Source organism: Canis lupus, chromosome 2, assembly GCF_003254725.2.
Source record: "Canis lupus dingo isolate Sandy chromosome 2, ASM325472v2, whole genome shotgun sequence".
Lineage (NCBI taxonomy): Eukaryota > Metazoa > Chordata > Mammalia > Carnivora > Canidae > Canis > Canis lupus.
Genome location: NC_064244.1, coordinates 75,698,649 through 75,719,002, shown reverse-complemented (window position 1 = coordinate 75,719,002; position 20,354 = coordinate 75,698,649). Strand labels below are relative to the sequence as shown.

The following is a 20,354-nucleotide window of genomic DNA, read 5'->3' as shown; positions in this document are numbered from 1 at the left end:
ACCCATCCTCCACTCCCACACCTCAAGTATTTCTTCTCTTTTTCCATGCTACTACCCTAGTGCAGATCCTTCATTTAAATCGTAGCTTATTAAATAGTTTCTTAGCTGAGTTCGTTTCTTATCTGGTTACCTTTGACAGTCCACCTTGGACTACAGGTACAAGATTGATAGTCAAAAACAAAGCTGTTCTTCGTAGGAAATGGTAGCCTTCTGTTTCCCACCTAGGTTAAATGAAAACTCCTCTGCTTAGCTTTTAGAGTATGACTTGTACTTACCCATTTTAAAAATTTCTTCCACTTTTCAGGCTGGCACTACCTGTACTCATTCTACTGATACTCCATGTGACTAGAGATTTATTCTTACATTCTTCTAGACTACTCTTCCCTATTAATTATTATTCTTTTGAAAATCTGTGGCACTTGTAGTTTATAGTGTAGTTTTGTTAGCAGACTACTACAGCTGTGTTCCCCTGTAATGCTTATAGTCAGTAAAGTATATGATGTGATATATGATGTATGTAAAGCTATTTTGCATACTGTTTGGCACAGAGTTGGTATTCAGTAAATTATTGAAATGTTTTGAAGGCCTTTAAAGGCAGGGTTTCTGTCTTACCAAATGTAGTGCTATAACAGGCACTTAAATATCTTGCTTAGAGTTAATAGAGTTGTTTCTTGGAGGAACAGAAGCCTATTGTAACATGCTCTAGGTCCCAGTTTGTGTCCTGATGTGGGGAAGATTGGGTCAGATCTGTTAGGTGCTTGAGTCTTGTTCTTTAACTGACCCCATACACATGCCAACACAGCTACTGTTTAACTCCTTTTGCTTTTTTTTCTTTTTTCTTAATACATGAGAACTCAACATTTTAACAGTGATAATATGTTTGTTTTTAAAGATTTTATTTTGAGAGAGAGTGTGCAAAGGTGCGCACACGAGTCAGGGGGAGGGGCAAAGGGAGAGGAAAAGGCTTGGTGGGGAGCCCAACCCCAGGCTATCCCAGCACCCTGGGATCATGACCTGAGCTAAAGGCAGATGCCTGTCTGAGCCACCCAGGTGCCCCAATAATATATGTTTTTAATAATATTGTGTTGTTATGTTGGTAGTCTTCGTGACTATTTTTAATACGCACAGCATTTCATCCTGTGGTATTCTATTACTTAATACCTTTTTCTTGTATTAACTATTTTAATGTTATAGTATTCCATTGTATTTTGATAAAGTATTTTCTTCATTTTGGATACATTGTTTGAAGTGGAATTTTTTAAGTTTTTTATTTATTAAAGATTTTATTTATTTATTCATGAGAGACACAGAGAGAAAGAGGCAGACACACAGGCAGAAGGAGAAGCAGGCTTCATCCCGGGACCCTGATGTGAGACTTGATCCCTGGACTCCAGGATCACACCCTAGGCCGAAGGCAGGCACTAAACTGCTGAGCCACCCAGGGATCCCTGGAATTATTTTTTTAAAGAGGGATACAAATATTTTGAGATGGTCCGATGGAGGGAAAGAGAATCTCAAGCAGACTCCCCACCGAGCACATGGAGCTTGATCCCAGGATCCTACGCTGAAATCAAGAGTTGGATGCTTAACCATCTGAATCACCCACGTGCCCTATGTACTTTGCATTTTATTTTATTATTTTATTTTTTTAAAGATTTTATTTATTTATTCATGAGAGACACAGAGAAGCAGAGACACAGGGAGAGGGAGAAGAGGGCTCCTCACAGGGAGCCGGATGTGGGACTCCATCCCCAGACCCAGGATCGCACCCTTGAGCCCAAGGTAGATGCTCAACCTCTGAGCTACCCGGGTGTCCCTTATTTTTTATTTTAAAGATTTTATTTATTTATTAGTATGAGAGTGAGAGCGTGAGCAACAGTGCACGAGGAGGAGGAGGGACAGGGAGAAGCAGACTCACTGCTGAGCGGGGAGATCCAATGCAGGGCTCAGTCCCAGAGCTCTGGGATCATGACCTGAGCTGAAGGCAGATGCTTAATCGACTGAGCCATCCAGGGGGCCCCATGTACTTTGTGTTTTAAAAACAATACATTTGGGGTTCTTCCTTGTTGACACTGTATTAGTTTGCTAGGGCTGCCATAACAAAGACTAGAATAGGTGATTTAAATAGTAGAAATTTATTTCCTGACAGTTCTGGAGGTTAGAAACCCAAGATCAAGGTGTTGACGGGCTCGTTTCATCTGAGGACTTCTCTCGGCTTATAGGTAGCTGACTTTTAGTGTCTGCACCTGGTCTTCCCTCTTTGTGTACTAATCTTTTAAGGATACCAACCATGTTGCTTTAGGGCTCACCAGTATGACCTCATTTTACCTTACTTTAAAGGCCCTGTCTCCAAATACAGTCAGTCATATTTTGAGGTACCAGGGGCTAGGACTTCAACATAAATTTTGGGGGGTTATAGATAAAACTGCCTCTCCCAAATTATATCTATAGTAGGCACTATAGTTCATTTTTAAAATATTTTTATAATTATAATATTCCTTTGTTTTGTAACTTACCAGTGCCCTGTTAGTTGACTTATAGTCTCCTGTTTTTGCTTCTGTAAGCAAGGCTGTGGTAAATATCCTTATGCTTACCTCTTGAGAAATGGAGTTGCTGGGTCAAAGAATGTACGTGTTAAATTTTGGTAGGTGTTGGCCCAGACCTTGTAAGTCTTGTTTCTGTTGTTTTGAAAGCAAAAATTTGCCTTGTGTATTAGGTACTAATCTAAAGCCAGATTTGGTTTGAAGAGTACGTGATTTGCTTTCACTTAGCACTTTGATGGAGTATAAACACAGCCCCCTCCCTATACAAGATTGTCTAGATAATCAGATTCTAAATTGATCGCTTATCTGGGTTACTTTATGATGATAAAAAAGACCTCGTATTTCAGTATTAAGTGCTGTACAGAACAGGAACTCAGTTAATTCTTAAGCCTGTGGTGTTAATACTATTTCTGTTTTATGGATGGAGAAACAAAGTCTTAGAGATGATGACTAGCTTGCATAAAGTTGCACAGGAATGGAGATATGGGTTTAGGATTACTGGACTTGAAAGCTTCTATGCTTTGACTACTACTCTTAGATTGTCTTCCTTGGGCTAATTAGAGACTTGATAAATACTTGTATAATTAAGTTATGTTAATTTATCTCTTCTTAAAATAGAGGCAGATTACAACCGTTTATGTAACATTCTGAATCCTCTGACTACAAACATGACGTTTAGTTTTAATTGTTCTTCAAGATCAGAGTGTGGGGATTTCAGAAAGGATTAATTTGGCAAATAAGGCTGCAAGTAGAAGTGAAGATTTTTCTGAATTTCCTTTTATATATGGTGTTTCGATGCTTTCATTTAATAGTTATAGTTCTGATCTTTATCTTAGGCCCATTTTGGTCTTTGCAAATTTTAATTGGGGATGAGAATGCTATATATTCTGTGACAGGTGATCTATTAGTGGCTTTATATACATCATTTCTTTTAATTTTTTTTTAATTTTTATTTATTTATGATAGTCACACAGAGAGAGAGAGAGAGGCAGAGACACAGGCAGAGGGAGAAGCAGGCTCCATGCACCGGAAGCCCGATGTGGGATTCGATCCCGGGTCTCCAGAATCGCGCCCTGGGCCAAAGGCAGGCGCTAAACCGCTGCGCCACCCAGGGATCCCACATCATTTCTTTTTATGGCAGTTTTGTAAGTTAGATGTGACTGTGTAGATGAGAAATTTAAGATGTAGAAGTGAAGTGACTTCCCGGGATCACACACTGAAGTGGAGCTAAGATTTGAACCCATATTTGCTTGTCTTTAAAAAATCCCATGCTTTTTTCGTATTAACTTTAGTCAGGAAGATTAAAAAAAAAAATAATTAGGGCAGCCCGGGTGGCTCAGCAGTTTAGCGCCGCCTTCGGCCCAGGATGCGATCCTGGAGACCCGGATCGACTCCCACATCGGGCTCCCTGCAGGAAGCCTGCTTCTCCCTCTGCCTATGTCTCTGCCTCTCATTCTCTCATGAATAAATAAATAAAATCTTTAAAAAATATTTTAAATTAAATAAAAAAAATTTAGTCAGCAAGACTTAAAATTTTTTTTGAATTTAATTAGATTAAAAATATATTATTATATATTTAAAATATATTTTACCCTTAATATAAGGTCAGTACTGCATTAGGTGTCTTGGGAAGTACAAGCCTAGTTTTTCAGAGAGCTTAAAATCTTTTTTTTTTTTATTTTTTATTTTATTTTATTTTTTTATTTTTTATTTATGATAGGCACACAGTGAGAGAGAGAGAGAGAGGCAGAGACACAGGCAGAGGGAGAAGCAGGCTCCATGCACCGGGAGCCGACGTGGGATTCGATCCCGGGTCTCCAGGATCACGCCCTGGGCCAAAGGCAGGCGCTAAACCGCTGCGCCACCCAGGGATCCCAGAGAGCTTAAAATCTATTAGAATAAACACATGTGAATAAAACCAGTATGATCAAGTACTTAGTTGTGTGATTCATTTGTTAAGTGAGTGCCTGTTTTGTATTTAGTATTGAACTGTTTTCTGGCAATACAACGGAGTCCCTACCTTTACAGAGATTTCCTTATTTTTAATGTCTCCTTCATTGCACTGTAACAAACAAGATAATTATAGATTATGACCATACTATAAAGGAAATAAACAGGGTAATATGATAGAAGTAAGGAGGGGGGAAGCTGGATATTCCTGTGGATAGTGTGTGCCCAGGGGAGGATTTTCTGAGAAGAGGATGATTTGAGCTGAGATCTGAAGGAGAAGTCAGCAGCTTTAAGAGGAGGGGGAACAGTACTGGCAAGTATAAAGACCTGCAGGAAGGACAGGGCATATTGGAGGAATAGAAAGAAGTCTCTGTAGTTAGAGCATGGGAAGCAAAAGGGAGAGGAGTATAAATGAGATCTAAGAACTAAGCAAGGCCTTGCTATGGGGGTTCAGAAAATTGGGGCATTTTTTGATAGCCGAAATAGGGAAGGTGTCTCAGATAAGGTAGGAATCGGGGGTGGAAAGTTAGGATAGAATTAGGAGTTGTAAGGCTAGACATCTGTCTAGGGTTTAGAGAGATGATATGAATAAAGGCTTACACTTTGAAATAAGTACAAACCACACTGGATAATTTAAATAGTACCAGGCGATTGGCAGCTGTTTAGATGGGCAGAATAAGATGCAGACAAGCTGGTTGAACAGTTTTGATCCTGTTATTACCCCCTTTTTTCCTTTCTGTGTAGACCTCAGAGCTATGGCAAATTCAGATTTGAGATTTGGGATAAGCAAAACGCCCTTATCCTTAGTTATCTTTTTTTTTTTTTTTTTTTTTTAAGATTTTATTTTTAAGTAACTCTATACCCAACGTGGGGCTTGAACTCACAACCCTGAGATCAAGTCTCATGCTCTACCGCGGTGCCCGTAGTTATCTGTTCTTTTGCATGAAATGGAGGGGGACTTTGAATGTGTTTAATATCTCCTTGGCCTTTCATAAGAGAATAAAATGATAATTGCCCTAATTAAGAGACCAGAATGGGAAAATTGCATAGGAGGGTGTCAGTAATGTTACAAAGGAGAAGAGAGTTTGTTTGGGATGGTGGTGATGGTGTTGTGTTACTTGTTCCTTGTCAGATACTCCACTTAGGGTTGTTGCCCCAGAGGACATGAGCTTTGTTCCAGGCACAGGAGGGATATGGCTATGTATAGGCCAGTACTGGCATATAGTAAGTGCTTATATGAGAAGTCCCCTTCTATGTGGAAAAGTAGATCAAGACTGTTATCAGAAGTTTGTGTTACTACACAGGACCCTAGGATCCAAAACATTTTTTTTCTTTCTTTCTGGAATTTTAAGTTGAACACAATACTACTAATGCCTCTTTACACTGTGAAGGGGTTCTTATTACAGAGAACACACCCAGAGGCTTTCTCACTGTTAAGCAAATATGCCTTGTGAATGTATGATCTATGGAAAAACTCCTGTGCTGTCTTGTTGGAGAATAAATTTTAGATATCCCACCTCCCCCCTTATTTACAAGTCTTGAATATTTTGAGGAAAAATCTTAACTGTAATTTCCATTCTCCTCCTCCTTCTTCTTCTTCTTCTTTTTTTTTTAAGATTTTATGTATTAGAGAGTGAGCGCGTGCACATTAGCAGTAGCAGAGGGAGAGGGAGAATCAGGCTCTCCGCTGAGCAGGGAGCCTGATCATGACCTGAGCCAAAGGAGGTTGCTTAACTAACAAGCCACCCAAGCACTTCATTTCCATTCTCTTCTAATTAAATAGTACTCTTAAACATAACTAAATACATTCTTCAGTTTTACCAAATTTTTTGGAAATGTTAAATTTAAAAATTATCTTATTTAAATATTTATGAATTATATTTTTTAACGTTATTTTTTGATTCACAAATACAATATAAAATGATCACTCTGGCTAGTATCTCTTTGTTTTTGCCAATTTGAGGAAGGAAAACTCAACATTACAGCAAAAATAAGGACTTAAATTCTTACTGGATCAGACATTTTGGAATGAAGTCATTTTCATAAATGAAGCTGCCACAACAAACTTCTAGCAACACTGAAAACATTTTTACCACATAGATTAGTAATCTTTCACTTTATGAGCGCTGCTGTCAGCACTTTTCCCTGTAACAGTGGCTTCGTTTTTGTCATCCTGAGGACTCCTAGAACCTTAGTTTGAGAGCCCCTTCTTTCTTAGGTAGTTTGTGATTTCACACATAACAATTTCTTAAACAAGTGGCAGAAAATGGAGGAATTTGAATAATTGCTTTAATGAGTGGTTAATTTTGCTGTCCAACACTCTGAATTAATTAATGCTGCTTTTTTTTTTTTTTTTTTTGAGAGGGAGACAGTGTGTGTATGTGTGCGCACAGGCAAGTGGTGGGTGGGGGTGGGGGCAGAGGGAAAGGGAGAGAGAAAATCCTAAGGAGGCTGCATGCTCAGCATGGAGCCCGATTTAGGGCTTGATCTGAGGACTCTGAGATGACAACCTGAGGTGAAATCAAGAGTTGGACACTTAACCAACTAAGCCACCCGAGTACCCCTGTAAGTAATGCATTTAATTAGCAGCTGAAGATACTAGGAATTTTTTTTTAAGATTTTATTTATTTATTCTTGAGAGAGAGAGAAAGAGAGAGAGAGAGGCAGAGACACCGAGGGAGAAGCAGGCTCCATGCAGGGAGCCTGATGTGGGACTCGATCCTGGGACCCCAGGATCACACCCTGGGCCAAAGGCAGGCGCTGAGCCACCCAGGGATCCCTGGCCTTACTACTTTAAAGCAAAACAAATTAAAAACACATAACTTCCCTCTTTTTTTTTTTTTTTTTAAGATTTTATTTATTTAATCGTGAGAGAGACAGAGGCAGAGACGTAGGCAGAATGAATGAGAAGCAGGCTTCCTGTGGGAGCCTTATTTTGAACTCAGTCCCAGGACCCGGGATCATGACCTCAGCCACTGAGCCATCCAGGTGCCCCAATCTCCCTCATTTTTATATACTCACTATGAGGAACCACGTCACTTGCCACTTTTCCTTTCTTTTCTTTCTTTTTAAAGATTTTATTTATTTGTTTGACAGAACGAGAGAGCACACATAGGGGTAGAAGGAGAGAGACAAAGAGAAGCCGAAGCAGGCTTCTCCCTGAGCAGGAAACCTGATGCGGGGCTCCATCCTAGGACCCTGGGATCATGACCTGAGCCGAAGGCAGTGCTTAACTAGCTGAGCCACCCAGGCACCACCTCTTACCTTTCTTGATAGTGGGATTCTGGCCTTCACTAATTTCTTCCTGTTAGAATAGACACCTAGAAGATGGAACCATAAACAAACTAAAACCAATTTCTAGAGAAGATGTGCTAGCTGGCTTGGAAGTGTGGAGGAGAAAGTGGGGAAAAAAGATAAAATTTGAATATTGAATGAAATACTTAAGATGATGTATTCTTAGCTCCCATTCCAGTAATTAGTGTAAGAAACTAAGCTATATTGTTTACATAAAAAAACTTAAATTTGCAACAAGATGATGTCTAAAAAGCTCAATCAAGTAAACAAGGTCTGGGACTTTTACTCTCCTTATAAGCCTTGTTGTATTAGCCTGGTATTGTTTTATGGATGCGAGCCGAAGACATGAGACTCCTGGGTGACAAAGAATTTAATTATTAAAGGAACAGCCAGTAGCAGGTCAGTGTCTGTGTTGCTTCCCTTTGCCGCCAAGACTTCCACATGGTAGATATGGTGGGTTTGTGTCTCAGCTAAGGAGCATTGAGCTTGGGAACCCACTGTTTAATAGTAAGCAGGAAGTAAGCCAGCTCTTTGTCCTAGAGAGACACATTATTGTATTCTTCAAGGTTATTTGCTGCAAAAACCCTACAGTGTCACCTGGCCTGGGTGGGCTGGTCAAGACCTTGCATTTCTTAGCATACTCAGCCAGCTGTATAGGAGCACAAGGGACCCATGGGAGACTGTCTTTCCTGACTCAGGGTTGTCTACTTTTTAGTAATTGAAAGCTATTTTACAGGATTCTAATTTTATTTTTCAAATTGGAGTGGATACGCTTACTGAAAACTGAGGCAAACTGCTGTTCATATGAAGCTGCTTTTGGATTTTTATTAGGGCAGATAACTTTGAGCAGTAGCTATATTGCTTTGGCTTTTTGAATGAATGCCAAAGTTTTCTAAGATTATTTGCTATTTACTGAGGACTCTGAAAACAAATTATAAAGTTTGAAAAGAATGGTCTTTATGTGGTTTGTTCTTTATTTGCCTGAAGGCTTAAGAGTTGGAAAAGAATATCAGGATACATGGGCGTTAACAATTTAGCTTTGGGGGAAGTCCTTTGCTTTTAAGCCAGAAAATCTACAAAAAGATGGGGTTAAGTTAGTTTATGAAAGGGTATTTCAATTCTAAAAAAAAAAAAAAAAAATTCTTATTATTTATTTTGGTTCTTTTATGTAATATTGGGTGAGCTCATATAATTGACCTCTTAAATTTTGTTTGAAGCTTAACATTTATTTCAAGGTTTAAAAACATTCCTTTTATAGTGTATTGTTTGTTTTGCGGGAGAAAGGTAATTATGATGGTGTAATAGGATTTTTGGGTAGGATTTTCTCAACAATATTGTGTGTTTAGTTCAACATATAAGGTTAGCCATATTTGAACCATATTTGGTTCTGACTCAAAACCAAACAAGATGATGTGTTAGAACATCTGCATACATGTGAATGCATGGGATATGTCTCTAGTTTGAGTATTTTGTTTTGGGTTACTTAACAGTTGCATGGGCAGATATTTTAAAAATTATGCTTTGGGGCAGCCCTGGTGGCGCAGAGGTTTGGCGCCGCCTGCAGCCCGGGGTGTGATCTTGGAGACCGGGATCGAGTCCCACATTGGGCTGCCTGCATGGAGCCTGCTTCGCCCTCTGCCTGTGTCTCTGCCTCTCTTTCTCTCTATCTCTCATGAATAAATAAATAAAATCTTTTAAAAAAATAAAAATTATGCTTTGCATCTGATACTATAATGTATAGCAGAAAGTTATAAAAAATACCCTCTGAGGTGACTGGATTTGGGAGGAGAGACAAGTGATGCTGATTTTATTTGTTCTATATAAATTCCTGTAGCCAAATCATTGGATAGGTAAGGAAGGCTTGTGAAATTCAGGGTTACTATTGTCTTAATTTATGTAGTGCCTTCTTCCTAGGTATGAAAATGGGTTACTTCAGGGAGAAATGTATTTAGAATGAAAACAGTATTATTTTTGATGTATTTTGTGTTAGTGTAAAAGCTGTTTGTTTTGATACCACTGCTGTCAGTTCAGTTCTGACACTGACTCTGAGAGTGAGTACAGACCCCACAGTTTAAGAGCTTAGGCCCGTCCCATAAGACTGCTTCCATTTCAGGCACTGGTTGTGAATGGAGTGCTCAGGCTGTCTGCCTTTCTGGCTCGCCTGTTCCCCTAGCCCCCGCTCAGTTTTGACAGTTCAGTAGAATGACTCACAGAACTCAAGAAAATATATTTACTCATTTACTGTTAAGGATACAACTCAGTCTAATGAAGAGGAGATGTATAGGACTGTGGGGGTGGGGCACAGAGCTTCTGTGTCCTCCCTAGGCGCATGGCACACTCTTGCACATCCTTGTGTTTACCAGGTTGGGAGCTCTCCAGATCTCTTTGTTCAAGAGTTTTCACAGAGCTCAACCTCCAGTGGGCTTCCCCAGCTCCCCTTCCTGAGCTTGGTAGGGTTCCAGCCCCTTAATCACTTAGTCTTTCTGGTGAGCAATCCCTTCTAGAAGCTGTCTGGGGACCCCACCCTAACGTGGCCCTGTTATGTTAGCATATACTCTTGTGTGATTAGGAAGGGATCATTATGAAAGACAAAAGATGCTCCTATCATCTAGGAAATTCCAGGGGTTTTAGGAGCTCTGTACTAGGAACCCAGGAGAAAGACCAAAACTTATTTTACCACATTGAAATTCTTGAAAAATTTACTTGCTTTTCTTTTTTTGTTATTTTTTTGTTTTTATTTTTCCCTTAACTTGCTTTTCATTTATTTTGTTTACTGTTAATATTTGACATAGTTCTTTGAGAATATATATATATATATATTTTTTTTTTTTGCAAAAGATGCTCATTTTTAGTAAAACTTAATCTTCAGATCTTTTCATACACTGTGCTTTGTACCTAGAATGAACCTACTGGGCAGGGGCATCTGTAGCTAGGAGCTTCCTCTTACCCCGTACTGATCTTTTCCCTAGGGATTGGATTGTCTGGTGGGGTTCAGTGGGCAGCCAGCCAGTAATAATGGTATTATAGAGAGGGTTCCATGGCTTCTTTAAACTTAGAGCTCAAGAACTCCAGAAAACTTAAGGGACTGTAGTTCTGAGATTCTCAAGAGGGAATTGGACCTCTAAAGCATTCAAGAACCTAGGAGATAGGGGTTTTAATGTCATCATGTGGTGGAATGGTGGGTACTGGGAAGGAATGTGGAAAGATACACCTTATTTCACAATTTATTTTGCTTATGATTGGCAGAATCATTTTTTTTTAAAGGGCACAAACCCTTTAATTATTATTATTATTTTTTTATGATAGTCACACAGAGAGAGAGAGAGAGAGGCAGAGACATAGGCAGAGGGAGAAGCAGACTCCATGCACTGGGAGCCCGACGTGGGATTCGATCCCGGGTCTCCAGAATCGTGCCCTGGGTCAAAGGCAGGCGCTAAACCGCTGCACCACCCAGGGATCCCCGGCAGAATCATTTTTATGCTTAAAGTTCCCCAGCCCCAGTTCTAAGTGCTGGTACAATTGAACTTCAGTGTTAAAGAGGAAGAGTATTTAGTTATTGATGTAAAATAACTTTTCTAGCTGCCCTGGATAGCAAAATGGTAATTAGTACTACGTAGCCTGTTTGCTGCTATAGTGATTTGACGTTTTTAAAAAGGAAGCTAATGTAGGATAGAGACATGTCTGGCCTAGTTATTTCCACGTTGCTGAAGCTGGCATTGTAGGTGTTGCAAAGCCAAAGTCTTCCATGGTTGCTTGCCCCCTTCCCATCTGTGGGTCATCTGCTGATATTTTAATATGTGAAATTACTAATTAGTAATACATGTCAAATGCTTTATAGAACAGTCTTAATTAAATTGCAACTTGACTTTGAAATGACCACCTTTGTAGTTACAGCTAAATTTGACTGTATTTGTAGTAAGAACAATGAGTACTATAATTATTTTGGCAATAGAAAAATTCATGTGCTCTTCTCTAAGTGGTATGGAATTGTTCCTGTTTAAAATTTATATTGACTAAAATAAAATAAAATAAAATAAAATAAAATAAAATTTATATTGTCTTGAAAAGTGCCTTTAATCATTCAAGAATAATAGCTAACACTTAGTAAGCATTTATTGTATGCCAGGCAGTGTTCTAAATTCTTTACATATATTATTGTATTCAATCAACGTACCCTATGAAGAAGGCCTTATTACTATTTTCATTTTTGGAGGGAAAACAGCCACAGAGAAGTTAGACCCAGTCTGACTTGTGAACTAATGCTTTTAACTGGGGACCCACAACCAGTTTCTAACGTTGCTGAGCTTAGATTAGGAAGCCTAAGAAATGGAAGATTTATGGAAATAAAGAAAGGGGAAGAGCAAACTCTGCCTTACTAATTCTTCCCTTCTCCCCAATAAAATTTAGTAGTTTGCAGGGTGAAGAAACAGGAAATGAACTTAACTCCTGTTTCTTGCTTCCTCTTCTCCCTTCCTCTTCCCAGTGCTGGCAGCTGTTATAGGTATATACTTGCCACTCCATTTGCAGTGATCATGTTTTTTAATCACTGTTACTTTTCAGGAGAGGTAGTGGCCAGTATAGTATTTTAGAGTAGGTGCATGGCAGTCATACCACTAGGGTTTAAATTCTAATTCTGCTGTTAACTACCTGAGTAATCTTGGTCTACTTAACTTTACTGTGCTTCATTTTTCTTACCTGCAAAATGGGGATAATATAGTACATACCTTGTAGGGTTGTTGGGAAGATGAAATGTACAAAAATAGGTAATATGTTTGGAACATATATAGCACATATTAAGTGCTATGTAAGTGTTTGCTATTATTATTATTATTATTATTATTATTTGAGAGCACTTTTAGGTTGAACTAATAATTGAAATGCCTCTGAAGTATCTTGGTTCATGCTTTCTCAATATGTAATGTGAGTTTTTCATTAGTAAATGAAATGTAATGTAAATGTGAAATGCCTGACTAATACAACTAATTCATGTTGGTAATTTTGATTCTAGTTTAAGAAAATCACTTCTAGGTGATCTGAAATGCCAGTAGTGTTTATCTTTGCTTAGATTCTTGTGTTACTGGTATTCCTTGTCATGCTGTCATGTAAGATAGTAGTTCTCAAGCTTTATTATACGTTAGAATGACGTAGGGAGTGTTGAATTCTGATTTATTCGATTTGGGGTTTGGATCTGGGAATCTGAATTGTTAAACCCATTCGAGGTAATTCTGGTGGTCTGATAATTTTGGAATTGCTCATTTAGAGGCTAAATTCAAACATGTAGGCAGTGATGATTTGTAAACTAAAAACATTTATTTTGGCATTTAACAGTAGTGATTGGGTCTGTTCTTATACTAAATTATTTTGTTAACACCTGTTAGGTAACTTATTTTTAGAAACTACTCGTTAAATACATAAATAAGATACAGGAAATAGAAAAAAAATAATACAGAAGTCTTCACACTTGATCTTAGCCAAAAGGCAAAGAAGCAATTAATACAGAAGTCTTCAGATGAAGAAGTAGTTGGGTGGATTTCTTGTTTCGTGTGTGTGTGTGTGTGTGTGTGTGTGTGTGTGTGATTAGCTAAATAGCAAATATATTCAGTTCATTTTAACTTAATGTTTTTGGTGTACCAGCTTGTGCAAAGTATGAAAAGTTTTGATTAGGTAATAATCCACCAAAGAGAAAAAGTACTAAGTTTTGACCCACTGGATGAAAATAGGTGTGAAGTAGGATTGATTTAACTACCACACTTAGTAGATGAATTTATGTATATTGGGTATGTGCTGTGAGCTGTAAAGTCCTTTTATGTTATTTAATTTTTATTACAACTATGCAAGGTGTTGACATAATTCTGTATTACAAATAAGAACTTTTAGGCAAAAAGAGGTGAAGACCCTTGTCCAGGTCACAAGTAAGTGCTGAACAGAGATTAAAACTCAGAGTTTTCCTGACTTCAAAGTTAAGAAAATTATTTATATGTGAAGCTTATGGATTTTGGATAGGTTTTCCAACTTTTTAGGCAGGACACACAAAGAGTGGCCCCCCAAAGAGTGGCTTGGGGGCTGGTTCTTTTGCTGGGACAAGAAAAGATAGAAACTTCTAAAAGTTCTCAAAGTAGTAATGTTTGTTTAATGATCTAGCCAAACTATATGCAGGGCACATCTCTATTACACGAATCCATTATCTTCCATTGGAAAATCTTAAAAAAGATTGCCTTCAGAAAGTCTGTCAGTTAGCTTTAATGAATTTGTGCTTAAGAATGCAGAGAGGGGAAGCACCTAGGTGGCTCAGTTGGTTATGCATCTGACTCTTGATTTTGGTTTGGGTCTTGATCTCAAGGTCATGAGTTCAAGCCCAGGATATGCTGGGTGTGAAGATTACTTAAAAAAAAAAAAAAAAAAAGAATGCAGACAGATTTATGAGCCCATTTGAAATATTGTTACCTTTGTTCCTAAACTTACATTGTAGATTTCTTCTGGTACAAATTGTGTTGTATCCATGTGTTTTACTTTATAGTTGAAAGTTTCCTGGTGGCCAGAATGATCTCTCTCTCTCTTAAAGGTTTATTTATTTGAGAGAGAGAGAATGGTTCCCAACGTGGGGCTTGATCTCACAACCCATGAGATCATGGCCTGAGCCAAAACCAAGCGTTGGGCACATTTAACAACTGAGCCACCCAGGCACCCCAAGAATGATCTCATTAACATCTTCTTATTCTTGCTGATATGAGAGAGAGGTACTGCATTTAAGGCTTCCACAGAAAGAACCAGTATTCTGAGACTACTATTTTTGTGAATGGCCTGCTGAGGACAGCTAATTTGGGTGGAATTTCCAAACATATTTATAATATAGAAAAAAGGAAATTCAGTGTGAATCAGATTTAAATGATTCTTTTTAAATACAGTTATTAATGAAATCTCTTTTTTGGAATGTTTTAGACCAGCTCCGATCTTGTCCATCATAGGTTGTGATAGTTGTGATTGTGATTTCACACGAGACAGTCATAGCTCTGATCATGGGAACTTTTTTGTTTTCAGTTTCCTCTTATTCCCTCAGGAGTCCTAATGAAAATTTCAAGAAGCAATGGTCTTCTTCCACTAGGAGTTCAGAGCTGTGGCCTATGATTTTATATTTGTTTGTTAGTATGGGTTATAAGTCTTAAAAGTGAATACCAGATATAGGATGAAGATAAGGAGCTTCATATTTGGGTATGACAATTAATTTGATTGCAACCACAATTAAAATTTAGGAGGAGGAGGCAGCCCAGGTGGCTCAGCAGTTTAGCGCCGCCTTCGGCCCAGGGCATAATCCTAGGGACCCGGAATCGAGTCCCATGTCGGGCTCCTTGCATGGAGCCTGCTTCTCCCTCTGTCTGTCTGTCGCTCTGTCTCTCATGAATAAATAAAATCTTTAAAAATAAATAAATAAAATTTAGGAGGAGGTTTTATCTTAGATGTTTTTGAGTCAGAGTCTCAAAAGTGATCAGCTTAACTGTGAAGTTACTTGATAAATCCAGATATTACTATAATTTCAGTGATTCTAAGACCTTTTTCTCCCACATTTAGCCCTTTTAAATTTAGGTTGTATTTAAAAACTATTGGCTTCTTAGAATCTATGAAATATAGTAATTAGGATATCAATTCTGCTGCTGTAACATAGAAATCCAAACTACTAGGGACTTAATGAAAGAGAGGTTTCTTTCTATCCTGTGTAAAAGTCCTGAAGGCAATCCAGGGCTAGTCCTTCTTATTGTGTTACTCATCCTTAACATCTAATTTGTGTCTTGTGGTTCAGTATGACTGCTTCAGCTCTCATCATCATGTCTGTATTCTAGCCTACAGGCTGGAACAGGGAGACTATTCCCTTGCTTTTAAGGCTAGTCCTGAAAGTTGCATCCATCATTTCCACTCCCATTAATCACAGTGGTCACATCCAGCTGCAAAGGAATTTAGGAAACGTAGTCTGTTTTTACTGGGGACCATATGCTTTGGTGAAAATTCTTTTGCTAAAAAAGAAAGGAAGAAATGGTAGACTGCTAGCAGTCTCTTCCACAGTGGTCAGCCATTACTTTCTGCCCAGTATTTATGATTAAACTCTATATTAAAAAGTCACCTGGTAATAATGATTGGGAGAAGTAGAAGGTATAAGAACTGAACCTGAAATAGATTTGTAGGCATCTGGAAAATATTCTGTAGAATGATCAGAACTCTGTTTACCTTTCTTTTCTTCACTGTGAGTTGAAGAGAAATTCTATAGGAGAGCTTTTTTTTTTTTTTTTTCCAGCAGAACGTTTATGCTTTTCTTCAGTGATGGATTCAGGAACCATGAGAAGACAGCTGTTTCCTCTTTTTTATTGTTATGTAAAACACTTTTTGCAAAACACATTCTTTAGGAGTAATTCTTTACACTTAGTACTCAGTGTGCTTAGTTATTTTGATAAATAATTTTGATTTAGTTTAGAAATTAAGATTTTAACCTTTAGTGCTGTACTAGTATGAGTGATTCTGTAGTGCATTGTAAGGAAAAGAGAAGGAGCAAGATAAAAGGTTAAATAAAGAGAAATATAATAGGATGATTTTGAGGAAAGGGAGAGTGTATATTTCCTTTACGTTACTCCTAATGTATGTATAGAGATGTTAATAGATATTTATATTAAGAGTACTGTAGGATGACGTAGGCATGACATCCAGCCCAGAGTTAGGTGGTTCTGACATTTTTATGGTTAGTAAGGTGGTTGCTCTCGCCACTAAGAAATTGTAATCCCTTCAGGATTGTAATTGAAATAGGACTTTATCTTAAAATGTAGGTATACAGAGCATGATGTTTCTTCATTCTTCCCAAAAAACTTAAAAGTTTTCATTGATGGGATGCCCAGGTGGCTCAGTTGGTTGGGCATCTCTGGCTCTTGGTTTCAGCTCAGGTCATGATCTCAGGGTCCTGGGATCGAGCCTGCTTTGTGCTCCATGCTCAGTGGGGAGTCTGCTTGAAGATTTTCTCCCTCTTCCTCTGCCCTTCCTCCTGTGAACACACTGTCAAAGATAAATAATTTTATTTTTATTTGATTTATTTATTTTTTATAAAGTTATTTATTTATTTGAGAGAGAGCATGCACACAAGCAGTGGGAGGAGCAGAGGGAGAGGGAGGAGCAGAGGGAGAGGGAGAAGCAGGCTCCCCACTGAGCAAGGAGTCCGAAGTGGGGCTTGATCCCATTATCCTGGGATCACAACCTGAGCCGAAGGCAGATGCTTAACCAACTGAGCTACCCAGGCGCCCCAAATAAATTTTTTCTTAAGTTTTCATTGACTATAAGATGCCATTTATCGTAATTTCTTAGATGTCAAAATGTGGGGAAAAAATGATAATGATTTTAAGAATCCTTCAGTAGAGACATGTTCTGATTTTAAAGATGTTTATTTACAGAATATTTATTAGAGAGCTTGTGAGTGGGCATGAATGGGGGAGGGGCAGAGGGAGTACATCAGTGTGTTTTAGAGTGATCTGACTCTTCATTATAAAAATGTAGGTTTTAATCTTTCCATGCCATGAATATTGAATTAGTAACTAGGCAACCTGGTGTTAAAATAGCTGCTAAGACTGGGGATCACCTTGACCTTTCCAATTCCTCATATTGCTTTTCTCTTTGTGGTGGTGCTCTTTAGCTTGTTGGTTAAAGCTGGGTAACAATAGCTGTAAGATTGGATAAATGGACCATTCTTTAAATCAGTGACGTCAGTATTGCAGTCTAGGACACATACATCTGAAGGAAAAGTTTCACACAGTCATACTTGGCTCACTACATGGGATTCATTCTTTTTTTTTTTTTTTTTAATTTATTTTTTTTATTTTTTTTTTTATTTATGATAGTCACAGAGAGAGGGAGAGAAAGAGAGACAGGCAGAGGGAGAAGCAGGCTCCATGCACCGGGAGCCCGACGCGGGACTCGATCCCGGATCTCCAGGATCGCGCCCTGGGCCAAAGGCAGGCGCCAAACCGCTGCGCCACCCAGGGATCCCTTTTTTTTTTTTTTTAAAGATTTTATTTATTTATTCATGATAGTTACACAGAGAGAGACAGAGAGGCAGAGACACAGGCAGAGGGAGAAGCAGGCTCCATGCAGGGAGCCCGACGTGGGATTCGATCCTGGGTCTCCAGGATCGTGCCCCAGGCCAAAGGCAGGCGCCAAACCGCTGCGCCACCCAGGGATCCCTACATGGGATTCATTCTGAAATAGCTTCTTTCTTTCCTTTTTTATTTTTAATTTTTAAATTTTTTATTAAAGAGAGCATACATGCAGTGGGGAGGGGCAGAGAGAGAGAGGGTAAGAGAGAATCCCAAGGAGGCTCTACATCCAGCATGGAGCTTGACACAGGGCTTGATCTTGCAACTCTGACATCATGACCTGAGCCAGAATCAAGTCAGACACTTAACTGACTGAGATACCCAGGTGTCCCCTCCTCTTTCATTATAGAAATAAATATGCTCCTCTTTACACTATTTTGAACTTTAAAAAGAAAACCATTTATGTTGGAAACCATCAGAGATGAGAAACTTAGAAAATTGACTCTTATTGTTACTTTGAGCTAGTCACTATTTCTCTTTTTAGGTTCTTTCTTAGTTGGGGTGCTAGTTCTGTTTTTGGTCTGAGTGAGTGAATCTATTGCTAGTAGAAGAAAAAAAATACACGTATCACTACGAATGAAACCGGTATCTTTCATCTTTTTGTAGGTCATCATCGAATTTGATATATTTAAAGTGGATACAAAACTGTTTCAGCAATGCAGACAATTAAGTGCGTTGTTGTGGGCGATGGTGCCGTTGGTAAAACATGTCTCCTGATATCCTACACAACAAACAAATTTCCATCTGAGTATGTACCGACTGTAAGTATAAAGGCTTCCATCTGTTAGTGAAATATATTGTTTGAATATCTTGAAAACTGTGTGTACTGAAATTTCTTTGTTGTTTGCCTTTGTGTCCTGTTTTTAAAGATCTTCTCATGGGTAAATTATATACACTTTAAAATTAATGGCTGAAAAATCAGTGAAGAGTCAGAAGGGGTGACACAAGGGTATGCAAGAAGTGCTGGGAGACAAAACTCCAATAGACAAGATTCTAAAGAGTGGTGGTCTCAGTTTGGAGAAGTATGCTCTATGTCTTGGAATGAGGTGACTTTTTTTTTTTTTTTTGTAACTTGGCCAATGAGTAATCAGAGCTTGGAGGTCTGGGATGCTTTTTGGGACCTTGTAACTTCAGAGAAAGTAGTGTCTGTCTTCATTTATTCTCCTTAGGGGATAGAAGAGAATCTCATGGAGCCGATGTCTTAGCAGTAATGGAGCTCCAAATTGGTTTTTAAGGCAGAGACCTGTTTTTGTTATGAGAACACTAACAGAAGCCTCTGGGGATCCTCTCACACAAACGCTTTTTATCAGCTCCTTAGAAGAGTAGAGGGAAAATGGAAATAATAAAGATGATGAAGAGGGAGAGGAGAATTATTTAGAGTAACACTCACTTGTGAAAGAATGTATTTGGGGATCTGTTTGTCCCAGGTTGGGTGACCCATCCCAGTGGTATAATTATGTTAAACACAGACGTTCCTTCAGTAATGAGGGCCGAGCTAAGGGTTGGCCTGGCTTGGCAATGACCACCTCTGTTAAGTGAGTTATTTTAGGGGTTATGAAGAACATCTATATAATTAAAATGGGGTTAGTGTTGTTTAGAAGTAAAAAGGAAGAAAATGGATACTTTAGGTTAATCTTGAGAGACATGAACATTGATAAGAGGATGAGTATAGGTTAAGGGTTTGGTGGTTATGTTTAATTAGAATTGACAATCTGTAATATCTCAAAGTAGGTAAAGTGATTGAGGTAGGCCAAGGCTGTAGGAACAAGGAAGGTTAGATTTCTTGGAGGGGGAGAATTTGAAGATATAATTCAATATAAAGTCATATTTTTGGGTTGGCCCATTTGGGGACAAGGTAAGTGAAAGAAGTTCTGAGATTGAGAGGGACTTTTAGGGGACTTTCAGAGATTCGTGAATCTTGTTTCACCATGAGGGCAGCTATTGGAATTTTGGCATTTCAGTTTCCATTAAAGTTATTGTCTTGTAAACCTGATTTCTAAGCCTGTGTTATGACTTTGGTCACAAGGTGTTCTATTTAAGACGGGTTGGTAGATATTTCATACATGTGTTTGTATGTGGGTCTCTGGAGGAGGGTTAGATGTGACTTAAAATAATGTGTGGTTGAGAACTTAACCACATTCATTATAATTTTCCTTGTTCTTGGTAGCAAGAATTGACTTTCCTTTAACTACCACCTGCCCCATGCCCTTGCTTCCACTCTTGTTTACATTTAAACAATTCATTAAAGCCTGAACCAGAAGGTTAGAGTTAGATAAAACAGGGCTGATCTGAAAATATAACATCCTTCTAGTTGGGAGATTGCTTTTCATTTGTCAATTCAGAGGAATCTAGGAATTAGTGTTGGGTCTTTTCCATTTAACACCATTTCTTCCCATTTTCACAAATAATTTAGCACAACCAATATTAGTATATACTGAGTTTGTCA

The 20,354-nt window shown here is 38.5% G+C and overlaps 1 protein-coding gene across 5 annotated transcripts in view; it reads left to right on the top strand.

Moving 5' to 3' along the window:
- CDC42 (cell division cycle 42) overlaps positions 1-20,354 on the top strand; it is a 47,521-nt gene that overhangs the window by 10,855 nt on the left and 16,312 nt on the right. For all 5 annotated transcript variants that reach the window (XM_025447180.3, XM_049106020.1, XM_035713117.2 and 2 more), the window contains one exon: positions 18,515-18,669. In XM_025447180.3, coding sequence (XP_025302965.1) covers positions 18,565-18,669 — 105 coding nt within the window. In that variant the 5' untranslated portion in view covers positions 18,515-18,564. The remainder of the gene's footprint in view (positions 1-18,514; positions 18,670-20,354) is intronic.